Genomic DNA, 14124 nt, shown 5'->3' with positions numbered 1-14124 from the left:
CTACTCTTAAAAGTATGGCTAAAGGAAGTTTTCTCAATAAGAAGGAAATGATTTTTTTAAAAAAGCGTGGAACTTTAGAAAGGAAAAAAGAACATTGGGATGTGGAAAACGTAAATAAAAAATAAACTATCCTTCTCATGAGTTTCTTAAATCATATTTGATGATTGAAGCAAACCCCATCTGATGCAGTGTTTCATGTATGTAAAGGTTACTAAATATTTAAGACAAATATATAAAAATGAAGAGGATAAAGAGACCTAACTACAAGTGAGGTTTCTATACTTCACTTGAACTGGTATATATTAAGGCATAGCAAGTCTCTGGCATATTGTGACCCTCTATAAACAGGTAATGAATGAACGAAACTAAACAATTATAATAAATTCAATAAAATACTCTGTGAATCAGTTCAAAAAAAATTTACTGAATAATTACTACACACTACTTACTGTTGTATTACTAGTGTATAAAAATAAATAAATTAAGAGTTCCTGCTCTCCAATATAGAGAGTGGCCAGGGGAGTATTAAGAACTTTAGTGTTCCTTCTCCTCCTATCTTAGTTTTTGTCCCCTACTATGTCTCATTTAACATATGTTAAATATAATTATTTACTTCTTGCAACCCAATTTCTCAAAATAAGCTTCCTCTTTAGAAATATCAACAGATGTAATTTTGAATACATTTATTACAGAAGAAAGGGCTCTGAACACTCTGATTTAAAACATTATCTATTAGGTGAAAAAGTTTAAAAATAATAAAGTATTAACCCATTTTCAAAAAGTACACTTGTAAACATGCACAGAAAAAAAAGTTTAAAATGACATATACACTATTAAGAATGGCCAACTCTTAGTAGTACAATCATAAAACATTTGTTCTTTCTGTTTACCTATATTTTTGAAATTTTCCATCATAAACTCATATTGAGCTCTGGCAATAAGAAAAAAAATTTAATAACATCTATAATATGAATTATATAACTTCTAGTAAATTTTAAGCCTGAGAACTAGTGTGCATTAAAAAGTTATCTTAGCAGGTCTGACTGTTATCCCTTAAAAGGTCTGCTTAAAAGATTGGCCCTTAGCTGGCATCTGAGAACTTGGATTTTGGAAGAGTTCCCACCACTCTAATTTTTAAGAGTGGCTCACTGTACCTAAACAATATGGTTTATGCTGAACACTTGATTGTCTTCTGGGAATCTGGAATTTTGGTACATATTAAGGCAGAAGATACCTACATGACCAGTTCCCGATAAAAGCCTGGGCAATGATCTTTCCTAGTAAAGCAATATTTCACATGTGCTACTTCTTGCTGGAGAAATTAAGCATGCCCTGGGTGATTACACTGGGAAAGGACTCTTGAAAGCTTGCACCTGGTTTCCCCAGGATTTCACCCCATGTACCTTTTCCTTTGCTGACTTTGCTTTGCCTCCTCTCACTGTAATAAATCATAAGTAAATCATCTGTGAGTACAACTATACCCTGAGGCCTATGAGTCCTCCTAGTAAATCACAGAACCTGGGGGTGGTCTTGAGAACCATGACACAACTAGCTATCCACTTTAAATAAAAGAAGAATTAATGGGTATATCCCTCTTCTACTTATCTTTTAAAATATTTCATGTCTCTGAAGACTAAAAATGTTTATTTCAAAAAGTGAGCAGTCACATACTAACAGTTTAAAAACTAGTGTGGGTTTTCCTAATTTCATATGTGTGGATATTTAAATAAGCATAGATAAAGAGCAAATAAAACTTAAATTATAAAATCAGGAGATGATGGAAAAGCACTAAAGAGTCTTGTATATAAGGACCTCGCACTTCAGTGAATAAGTAAATATAATAGCATACAAGTTTGTATACAGTAAGTCCCCTACATACGAACGAGTTCCATTCCGAGAGCACATTCATAAGTCCAATTTGTTTGCAAATCCAAAAAAGTTAGCCTAGGTACCCAACTAACACAATCGGCTATATTGTACTGTACTGTAATACGCTTATAATACCTTTCACACAAATAATACATAAAACCAGACACAAAAAATTAAAAAAACGTTTTTAATCTTAGCAGTACAGTACCTTGAAAAGTACATTAGTACAGTACAACAGCTGGCATAAAGGGGCTGGCATCGAGTGATCAGGCAAGAAGAGTTACTGACTGGAGGAGGCAGAAGGGGTGGGAGATGGTAGAGCTGAAGGATCGTCAGCAACAGGAGCCGGAAGGCAAGCTGCAGTTTCACTCCTGCCTGATGTTGATGGAACGCACGTTCACATCTCTGAAAGTTCGCAACTTGAAGGTTCATATGTAGGGGACTTACTGTACTACATATATATAAATATATATATATATATATAAATTCAATTGATCAAAATCAGCACCAAAATATGTGAAACATTATAACTGTTTAAATCTACAGTTGTAAAAAATGTTACTTGTTAAGACTGAAGGAAGTCACTGGGGAGCAAAATAAAGCCTTAGATCAATGGCTGTGTTAAGCTGAAGGGTATACAAAAAAACTAAGAAATAAGAAACACTTCACATGTAAAATCTAATTATAATAGCATAAAAAGTCCATTTACCTTAATTATCTGTTCAAACGCTAAGGCAGATTGTAACATCATTGGTCTCTGACTTTGAATCATTTGTTGATCGATAGAATTGTAAAAATGTGCCACCTACAAAGTAAAATTCCAATTAGGAATAATTAATAATAAATAGCAACTTAATTTTAAATTTTTCATTTTTAATTATTTGAATGGAAATATTAACTCTTCTCAATTATAAAATTTAGCAAAAAATTAGTTTTTCATCTCCAATAGAGCACTTACGCATGTATTAACATACAAAAGCAGCAAGTGTAAGTATGTGCTGAGTTCCTATAATCTGCCAAGTCATGTTCCTATAAAACCTAGTCCCTGGAATCAAGAAGTTCACAGCCTCATAGGGAACACAAAGGAAACCAGTAAAGCATGTTAAAGTGCTAAAAAAGTGAACTTATTCTTGCAACTCTAAGAACCTGTTCCTTCGTCAGTATATAACACAATGATTTACCCATTTCTCAGACCAAAAAAAACTTTTGAGTTGTCCTTAACGCTTCTCTCACATTCCACACGAGTAGAAGTCTATTGACTGTGCCTTCAAAACATATATTGAATTCAACCACTTCACCCACCTCCATCAATCCCACCCCAATTCAAGCACCCTCAACTCCTGGCAAGACCAGTGCAATGGTATCAGAACTGGTCTGTTTCCAACTGTGGCCCTATGGTCTATTCAAAGCATTCAGAGTATCCAGAATAGTCCTTTCTTAAACGTAAATAGTATCATACCTTTAGCCTATTCAAAACTTTCAAATGACTCCCCAAAATATTTGAGAATAAAATGTAAAATCCTAAAATTCTTACCTGAAACCTTCCAATGGTTTCCCAACACACTTAAGAATGAAATCCAACTCTAAAATCCTTACCTTGGCACATTATACATAAACTGGCCTTTAGCCCCGCACAAACCCCTCCCTAATTGCACTGCAGTGAAATTGGCCTCCTTGCTGTTTACCTAACTCTAGAGTCTTCCCTAAGAAACTCTGAAAGTCATTCATTCCCTCTGCCTGCAACAGTCTTCCTCCAGATATCTGCATGGTTCTTTCGCTCATTTTATGCCATGTCTCTTCTCAAATATTACATTTTCATTAAGGCCTCCCCTGGCCATTCTGTATAAAATAGCAGTATTTGTCACAGTCCTATTACTTTTTCATTTTCTTCAAATATGTGCTTATCACTACCTAACACTGTATTATTCATGCATTTGCTATCTACGTCCCGTAATAGTGTCACTCAGTAAACGTCATTCATTGAATTAATCAATGAATCAAAAAACAGAGATACCTACAAGGTACCATGGTGGACAAAAGAGGACACTGCCAACTCTGTCAGGGAAAAAGGACAGGTTCAGGGAAGAAGATCAAGTGGACACCGTGGAGTGAGTTTAATTAAGGACTTTAAGAAGACTGTCTTAATTTTTATATCCCTAGCATGTCAAAAATTCTTGGCACAGAGCAGGTGCTTAAAAATGTTTCTTAACTAATTTTATAGCAAGTCACTTCTTTCCACTAGTATGCATAAAAATATACTTTATTTCGTGGGGAATAACCACTCTATTTGTTCTGTACCACAACAGTAGTCCCAGAAAAAGCCCAATCAGGAAAACTAGAAACAAAATAATACATAAAATTATAGCAATGTGGCCATACTGTTTTCTATCCAACATCCTACTTCATAGCCCCCACTCTAACTAAATGTGTGCTCATAAGTAAAGGTATACACAATACATTCTCCCAGTTGCTCTTCCAGGGGTAAATACAAATACTATATGATCATTCAAGCATCTTTTGAGCTTTTATTTTGTTAGACTAAATGCTTAGGATAGAGAAGTCAGCAAGCCTCTCTGCTTTGGAATATATAGTCCCTCTATCTGAAATGATCACTCACACTACCTTGTGCTCTTGAGAAAACATATGTATGCTCTTTCAAACTCACATTAAACATCATTCCTCTGTAAAGATTTATCTGATACTATCTCTACCCTACCCAGGAAAATAATTGAAAATTCCCACCTCTATGCTTTCACAGAACTTTCTGAACATCTATCTACAATATAGTATTCATTAAACACTGTATCTACTTGTTGACTATCTGTCATCACTATATGAATTGTAATGGAATAAATATGGGCTTTGGAGTCAGGGAGACTTGGTATTAAATCCTAACTTCATAACTTACTAGCTGTGTAGTACTGGGAAAACTATGTTACAAATCTGATCCCCAATTAGATCAGTGAAAAATGGGGGTGGGGGTAATTGAAATAACATAAATACAGTATCTACCAGAAGCCCTGATATTTAACGAGAACTCAATGTTTAGTTTGCTTTCTCCCACTAGACCAGTGGTTCTCAACCATGGCTGATTTGCACCCAAGGGGACATTTGGCAATGTCTGGAGATATTTTTGATTGTCAGGACTAGGTACGTGCTACTGGCCAGGGATGCTGCTAAACATCCTACAATGCACAGGACATCCCCCACAAAAAAGAAGTGGTCCAAAAGTACCAAGGCTGAGAAACCCTGTACCAGAGTGTGGCAGTAATATATTCATTTTTATATCCTCACTACACTGTGCCTGGCAGTACAAGTGCTCAAAGAATCTTTATTGGATGAAAGAATGAGAAACCAAATACTCACAAGATACTGTTCCTGCCCTCTGAGATCTATTAATCAAATGAGAGAAAAAATATAAAACTCCAATACTACATAAAAGTGTTCTAAGAGTGATTTTCACACTGCACACAAAATAAGGAACAATCAATTAAAAGAAGACGCAACAATTAAAGTGAGTTGGGAATTAAAGGATAACTTGGAGTTCTTCAATCAGAGGGAAGAGGTATCAGTGCATAATGACAAGTTCAGAGAGGAACCAAGTTTCATATTACTAAAGCACAGGGTGCAGCATGAGAGAGAAGGTATAGGGAGTGAAGACCACAATCAGTAAGGTCAGCTAGGGTATGATTAAGAAGGGTGTTGTATACATGCTAAGGAGAGAGACAATGAGGTAATAATAGTTGGTTCTGACTCACTCCAATACTGTTCAAGCCACCAGACTGCCTTGTGCCTGCCCTGAACTCTCCAGAAAGATCCAGCGTACGCACCAGAAATACATCTACACGTGGAACAACTGCTACAGAACACCTACTGAACGCTGGCAGAAGACCTCAGACCTCCCAAAAGGCAAGAAAGTCCCCATGTACCTGGGTAGGGCAAAAGAAAAAAGAATAAACAGAGACAAAAGGATAGGAACGGGACCTGCACCAGTGGGAGGGAGCTGTGAAGGAGGAAAGGTTTCCACACACTAGGAAGCCCCTTCGTGGGCGGAGACTGCGGGAGGCGGAGGGGTGAGCTTCGAGGCCACGGAGGAGAGCACAGCAACAGGGGTGCGGAAGGCAAAGCGGGGAGATTCCCGTACAGAGGATCGGTGCCGACCGGCACTCACCAGCCCGAGAGGCTTGTCTGCTCACCCGCCGGGGCGGGCGGGGCTGGGAGCTGAGGCTCGGGCTTCGGTCAGAGGCAGGGAGAGGACTGGCGTTGGTGGCATGAACACAGCCTGCAGGGGGTTAGTGCACCACGGCTAGCCAGAAGGGAGTCCAGGGAAAAGTATGGACCTGCCAAAGAGGCAAGAGACTTTTTCTTCCCTCTTTGTTTCCCAGTGTGCGAGGAGAGGGGATTAAGAGCGCTACTTAAAGGAGCTCCAGAGACGGGCGCGAGCCGCAGCTAAAAGCGCGGACCCCAGAGAACAGGTCACTATCCACACCCCCCTTCCGGGGAGACTGTGCAGCCCGCCACTGCCAGGGTCCCGGGATCCAGGAACAACTTCCCTGGGAGAACGCACAGCGCACCTCAGGCTGGTGCAACGTTACGCCAGCCTCTGCCGCCACAGGCTTGCCCCGCACTCCTTACCGCTCCCTCCCACCCCCACCCCCGGCCTGAGTGAGCCAGAGTCCCCGAAGCAGCTGCTCCTTTAACCCTGTCCTGTCTGAGCTAAGAACAGACGCTCTCCTGCGACCTACACACAGAGGCGGGGCCAAATCCAAAGCTGAGCTCCGGGAGCTGTGAGAACAAAGAAGAGAAAGGGAAATCTCTCCCAGCAGCCTCAGAAGCAGCGGATTAAAGCTCCACAATCAACTTGATGTACCCTGCATCTGTGGAATACATGAATAGACAATGAATCATCCCAAATTAAGGACGTGGACTTTGAGAGCAAGATTTATTTTTTCTCCTTTTCCTCTTTTTGTGAGTGTGTACGTGTATGCTTCTGTGTGAGATTTTGTCTGTATAGCTTTGATTCAACCATTTGTCCTAGGGTCCTATCCGTCCTTTTTTTTTTCTTTAAAAAAATTTTTTTTCTTAATAATTATTTTTTATTTTAATAACTTTATTTTATTTTACCTTACTTTATTTTATTTTATCTTCTTTATTTCTTTCGTTCCTTCCTTCCCTCCCGCCTTCCTTCCTCCCTCCCTCCCTCCCTCCTTTCTTTCTTTCCTTTCTTTCGTTCTTTCTTTCTTTCTTTCTACTTTTTCTCCCTTTTATTCTGAGCCGTGTGGATGAAAGGCTCTTGGTGCTACAGCCAGGAGTCAGTGCTGTTCCTCTGAGGTGGGAAAGCCAACTTCAGGACACTGGTCCACAAGAGACCTCCCAGCTCCACATAATATGGAACAGCGAAAATCTCCCAGAGATCTCCATCTCAACACTAGCACCCAGCTTCACTCAACGACCAGCAAGCTACAGTGCTGGACACCCTATGCCAAACAACTAGCAAGACAGGAACACAACCACACCCATTAGCAGAGAGGCTGCCTAAAATCATAAGTCCACAGACACCCCAAAACACACCAACAGACGTGGACTTTCCCACCAGAAAGACAAGATCCAGCCTCATCCACCAGAACACAGGCACTAGTCCCCTCCACCAGGAAGACTACACAACCCAGTGTGAATGAACTTTAGCCACTGGGGACAGACACCAAAAACAACGGGAACCACAAACCTGCAGGCTGCAAAAAGGAGACCCCAAACACAGTAAGATAAGCAAAATGAGAAGACAGAAAAACACACAGCAGATGAAGGAGCAAGATAAAAACCCACCAGACCTAACAAATGAGGAGGAAATTGGCAGTCTACCTGAAAAAGTAGTTCAGAATAATGATAGTAAAGATGATCCAAAATCCTGGAAATAGAATAGACAAAATGCAAGAAACGTTTAACAAGGACCTAGAAGAACTAAAGATGAAACAAGCAATGATGAACAACACAATAAATGAAATTAAAAATACTCTAGATGGGATCAATAGCAGAATAACTGATGCAGAAGAACGGATAAGTGACCTGGAAGACAAAATAGTGGAAATAACTACTGCAGAGCAGAATAAAGAAAAAAGAATGAAAAGAACTAAGGACAGTCTCAGAGACTTCTGGGACAACATTAAACACACCAACATTCGAATTACAGGGGTTCCAGAAGAAGAAGAGAAAAAGAAAGGGACTGAGAAAATATTTGAAGAGATTATAGTTGAAAACTTCCCTAATATGGGAAAGAAAATAGTTAATCAAGTCCAGGAAGCACAGAGAGTCCCATACAGGGTAAATCCAAGGAGAAACACGCCAAGACACATATTAATCAAACTGTCAAAAATTAAATACAAAGAAAACATATTAAAAGAAGCAAGGGAAAAACAACAAATAACACACAAGGGAATCCCCATAAGGTTAACAGCTGATTTTTCAGCAGAAACTCTGCAAGCCAGAAGGGACTGGCAGGACATATTTAAAGTGATGAAGGAGAAAAACCTGCAACCAAGATTACTCTACCCAGCAAGGATCTCATTCAGATTTGATGGAAAAATTAAAACCTTACAGACAAGCAAAAGCTGAGAGAGTTCCGCACCACCAAACCAGCTTTACAACAAATGCTAAAGGAACTTCTCTAGGCAAGAAACACAAGAGAAGGAAAAGACCTACAATAACGAACCCAAAACAATTAAGAAAATGGGAATAGGAACATACATATCGATAATTACTTTAAATGTAAATGGACTAAATGCTCCCACCAAAAGATTGGCTGAAGGGAAACAAAAACAAGACCCATATATATGCTGTCTACAAGACACCCACTTCAGACCTAGAGACACATACAGACTGAAAGTGTGGGGATGGAAAAACATATTCCATGCAAATGGAAACCAAAAGAAAGCTGGAGTAGTAATTCTCATATCAAACAAAATAGACTTGAAAATAAAGACCATTAGAAGAGACAAAGAAGGACACTACATAATGATCAAGGGATCGATCCAAGAAGAAGATATAACAATTGTAAATATTTATGCACCCAACATACGAGCACCTCAATACATAAGGCAAATACTAACAGCCATAAAAGGGGAAATCGACAGTAACACATTCATAGTAGGGGACTTAAACACCCCACTTTCACCAATGGACAGATCATCCAAAATGAAAATAAATAAGGAAACACAAGCTTTAAATGATACATTAAACAAGATGGACTTAATTGATATTTATAGGACATTCCATCCAAAAACAACAGAATACACATTTTTCTCAAGTGCTCATGGAACATTCTCCAGGATAGACCATATCTTGGGACACAACTCAAGCCTTGGTAAATTTAAGAAAATTGAAATTGTATCAAGTATCATTTCCGACCACAACGCTATGAGAACAGATATTAATTACAGGAAAAGATCTGTAAAAAATACAAACACATGGAGGCTAAACAATACACTACTTAATAACGACGTGATCACTGAAGAAATCAAAGAGGAAATAAAAAGATACCTAGAAACAAATGACAATGGAGACATGACGACCCAAAAGCTATGGGATACAGCAAAAGCAGTTCTAAAAGGGAAGTTTACAGCAATACAACCCTACCTTAAGAAACAGGAAACATCTCAAATAAATAACCTAACCTTGCACCTAAAGCAATTAGAGAAAGAAGAACAAAAAAAAACCCAAAGTTAGCAGAAGGAAAGAAATCATAAAGATCAGATCAGAAATAAATGAAAAAGAAATGAAGGAAACAATAGCAAAGATCAATAAAACTAAAAGTTGGTTCTTTGAGAAGATAAACAAAACAGATAAACCATTAGCCAGACTCATCAAGAAAAAAAGGGAGAAGACTCAAATCAATAGAATTAGAAATGAAAAAGAAGAAGTTTCAACTGACACTGCAGAAATACAAAACATCATGAGAGATCACTACAAGCAACTCTACGCCAATAAAGTGGACAACCTGGAAGAAATGGACAAATTCTTAGAAATGCACAACCTGCCAAGAGTGACTCAGGAAGAAATAGAAAATATGAACAGACCAATCACAAGCACTGAAATTGAAACTGTGATTAAAAATCTTCCAACAAACAAAAGCCTAGGACCAGACGGCTTCACAGGCGAATTCTATCAAACATTTAGAGAAGAGCTAACACCTATCCGTCTCAAACTCTACCAAAATATAGCAGAGAGAGGAACACTCCCAAACTCATTCTATGAGGCCACCATCACCCTGATACAAAAACCAGACAAGGATGTCACAAAGAGAGAAAATTACAGGTCAATATCACTGATGAACATAGATGCAAAAATCCTCAACAAAATACTAGCAAACAGAATCCAACAGCCCATTAAAAGGATCATACACCATGACCAAGTGGGGTTTATTCCAGGAATGTAAGGATTCTTCAATATTCTCAAATCAATCAACGTGATACACCATATTAACAAATTGAAGGAGAAAAACCATATGTTCATCTCAACAGATGCAGAGAAAGCTTTTGACAAAATTCAACACCCATTTATGATAAAAACCCTGCAGAAAGTAGGCATAGAGGGAACTTTCCTCCACATAATAAAGGCCATATATGACAAGCCCACAGCCAACATCATCGTCAATGGTGAAAAACTGAAAGCATTTCCACTAAGATCAGGAACAAGACAAGGTTGCCCACTCTCACCACTCTTATTGAACATAGTTTTGAAAGTTTTAGCCACAGCAATCAGTGAAAAAAAGGAAATGAATCCAAACCGGAAAATAAGAAGTAAAGTTGTCACTGTTTGCAGATGACATGATACTATACATAGAGAATCCTAAATATGCTACCAGGAAAGTACTAGAGCTAATCAATGAATTTGGTAAAGTAGCAGGATACAAAATTAATGCACAGAAATCTCATGCATTCCTATACACTAATGATGAAAAATCTGAAAGTGAAATCAAGAAAACACTCCCATTTACCATTGCAACAAAAAGAATAAAATATCTAGGAATAAACCTACCTACGGAGACAAAAGACCTGTATGCAGAAAATTATAAAACACTGATGAAAGAAATTAAAGATGATACAAATAGATGGAGAGATATACCATGTTCTTGGACTAGAAGAATCAACATTGTGAAAATGACTCTACTACCCAAAGCAATCTACAGATTCAATGCAATCCCTATCAAATTACCAATGGTATTTTTCACAGAACTAGAACAAAAAATTTCACAATTTGTATGGAAACACAAAAGACCCCGAATAGCCAAAGCAATCTTGAGAACGAAACACGGGGCTGGAGGAATCAGGCTCCCTGACTTCAGACTATACTACAAAGCTACAGTAATCAAGACAGTATGTACTGGCACAGAAACAGAAAGATAGATCAATGGAACAGGATTGAAAGCACAGAGATAAACCCACGCACATATGGTCACCTTATCTTTGATAAAGGAGGCAGGAATGTACAGTGGAGAAAGGACAGCCTCTTGAATAAGTGGTGCTGGGAAAAGTGGACAGGTACATGTAAAAGTTTGAGATTAGATCACTCTCTAACACCATACACAAAAATAAGCTCAAAATGGATTAAAGACCTAAATGTAAGGCCAGAAACTATCAAACTCTTAGAGGAAAACATAGGCAGAACACTCTATGACATAAATCACAGCAATATCCTTTTTGACCCATCTCCTAGAGAAATGGAAATAAAAACAAAAATAAACAAATGGGACCGAATGAAACTTCAAAGCTTTTGCACAGCAAAGGAAACCATAAACAAGACCAAAAGACAACCCTCAGAATGGAGAAAATATTTGCAAATGAAGCAACTGACAAAGGATTAATCTCCAAAATTTACAAGCAGCTCATGAAGCTCAATAACAAAAAAACAAACAACCCAATTCAAAAATGGGCTGAAGACCTAAATAGACATTTCTCCAAAGAAGATATACAGACTGCCAACAAACACATGAAAGAATGCTCAACATCATTAATCATTAGAGAAATGCAAATCAAAACTACAATGAGATATCATCTCACACCAGTCAGAATGGCCATCATCAAAAAATCTAGAAAGAATAAATGCTGGAGAGGGTGTGGAGAAAAGGGAACACTCTTGCACTGCTGGTGGGAATGTGTATTGGTACAGCCACTATGGAGAACAGTATGGAGGTTCCTTAAAAAACTACAAATAGAACTACCATATGACCCAGCAATCCCACTACTGGGCATATACCCTGAGAAAACCATAATTCAAAAAGAGTCATGTACCAAAATGTTCATTGTAGCTCTATTTACAATAGCCTGGAGGTGGAAACAACTTAAGTGTCCATCATCGGATGAATGGATAAAGAAGATGTGGCACATATATACAATGGAATATTACTCAGCCATAAAAAGAAACGAAATTGAGCTATTTGTAAAGAGGTGGATGGACCTAAAGTCTGTCATACAGAGTGAAGTAAGTCAGAAAGAGAAAGACAAATACCGTATGCTAACACATATATATGGAATTTAAGAAAAAAAAAAATGTCATGAAGAATCTAGGGGTAAGACAGGAATAAAGACACAGACCTACTAGAGAATGGACTTGAGGATATGGGGAGGGGGAAGGGTAAGCTGTGACAAAATGAGAGAGTGGCATGGACATATATACACTACCAAACGTAAAATAGGTAGCTAGTGGGAAGCAGCTGCATAGCACAGGCAGATCATCTCTGTGCTTTGTGACCACCTAGAGGGGTGGGATAGGGAGGGTGGGAGGGAGGGAGACGCAAGAGGGAAGAGATATGGGAGCATATGTATAACTGATTCACTCTGTTGTAAAGCAGAAACTAACACACCATTGTAAAGCAATTATACTCTAATAAAGATGTAAAAAAAGAAAAATGGTTTTAAACAGGTAAATGATTTGATGGCAGTGTGCTTCAGGTAGACCAAGGAAATGAACACAAACAAAGACCAGTCCATCAGCTCAGTAATTTTCTAAGAATATGCCCCTAGAAGGCAGACAGAGGCCCTTAATTAGAAAGCCCTTTAAGATCTAGTAACATAAAAGAAGAATAAAAGAGAAAATAATATTCTATTTTTCTAAATGACTTTAGAATGAAAAGCAGTAACAGTAATCCCTCAAATCAATAAAAGTCCCATATAGAGGATTACAAAGTAAATTTTGTAATGCAGTCATTTAGCAAACCGTAACTTCACAAGACTTAATTGTGCTATTCTAGTAGCCTAACAAAATCAAAAGCAGAAAGCAAAGCCCTTAAAATACTCTAATGTAATGAACTCAGAATAGCCATGTTTTCAAAAATATTATTTCTTACTTGTTTCAGAATAATTGCTTGCTTGCAGAATTTCTGTGCAATGTTTGCAACTTGCTGTATTTTTGCAGGAATAACAAAGCCAAGTGCAGAAAGCTGACGAACTTCTCTCTGAAGAATCACCAAACGATCTGAATAATGCACTTTTAATGATCCATCATTAGGATCCAACTCCATAATGTGACTATTAGCCTCAATACTACAATACAAAATAAATAACTTTTTAAATTTCATGTTCTCACTCTTTTGACGAAAAACATAATTTTATACTTACAGAGAAGTTGTAAAAACTATTAACTGAAAGTAAAAATAAGATTTTAATTATAGTTTTCAAGTTATATTTTTTTCACACAGTATTTCACAATTCAGACCTTGATAGCAAACTACAATATCCAAAATATACCATCATATTGATATTTCAACCAAGCAGCTTTTGAAGTCAGAAAAATCAATCTCTTAACCTTCAGCTAAGACTCAAAATAGACATCAAATCCATCATAAAGAGAAAAGGCTTTTATTCATTTTCTAAAAGGTATCTTAGATTTTTAGTCAGCCTACTTGGTTCTTTAATACTCCCATTAAAGGATCAATAATAAATAACATCAAAATACTAGGAGTAGAGATATTCAAATGTTTCATTCGTCTACTCTTCCTTTCACTATGTAAAGACTGTCTTTTCTTTGTGTTTCTTCTAAAAGCCACAATAGCAAATTTTACATCGGGGCACTCAAGTCTCCATGGACTGTGAAAATGCTGTGGGAAATTAAAAGCATTATGTTTTCATGACCCTTCTTTCAAGATCATGTATATTATATAATGCTTTCTTTCAAATCACTTTCACAATTAGGAGAACTTGCAGGTTTTAGAAAGTAAGTTACTGAAAAGCAAAGAACAAATCTATTCAGCCTACTTAATAATGC

General features: G+C 37.7%; 1 protein-coding gene across 1 annotated transcript in view; it reads right to left on the bottom strand.

Annotated features, from left to right (window-relative positions):
* The window catches only part of DYNC2H1 (dynein cytoplasmic 2 heavy chain 1), a 370694-nt gene that overhangs the window by 335288 nt on the left and 21282 nt on the right, over window positions 1–14124 (bottom strand). The window contains exons 12-13 of the mRNA XM_030835708.2: window positions 13208–13403; window positions 2579–2674 (exon numbers count right to left, since the gene is read on the bottom strand). Of these exons, the coding sequence (XP_030691568.2) occupies window positions 2579–2674; window positions 13208–13403 (292 nt within the window). The remainder of the gene's footprint in view (window positions 1–2578; window positions 2675–13207; window positions 13404–14124) is intronic.

This window comes from Globicephala melas, chromosome 8, assembly GCF_963455315.2.
Source record: "Globicephala melas chromosome 8, mGloMel1.2, whole genome shotgun sequence".
Taxonomy (NCBI): Eukaryota; Metazoa; Chordata; class Mammalia; order Artiodactyla; family Delphinidae; genus Globicephala; species Globicephala melas.
Note: the sequence above shows the minus strand (reverse complement) of the source record. Positions and strands in the feature narration are given on the sequence as shown.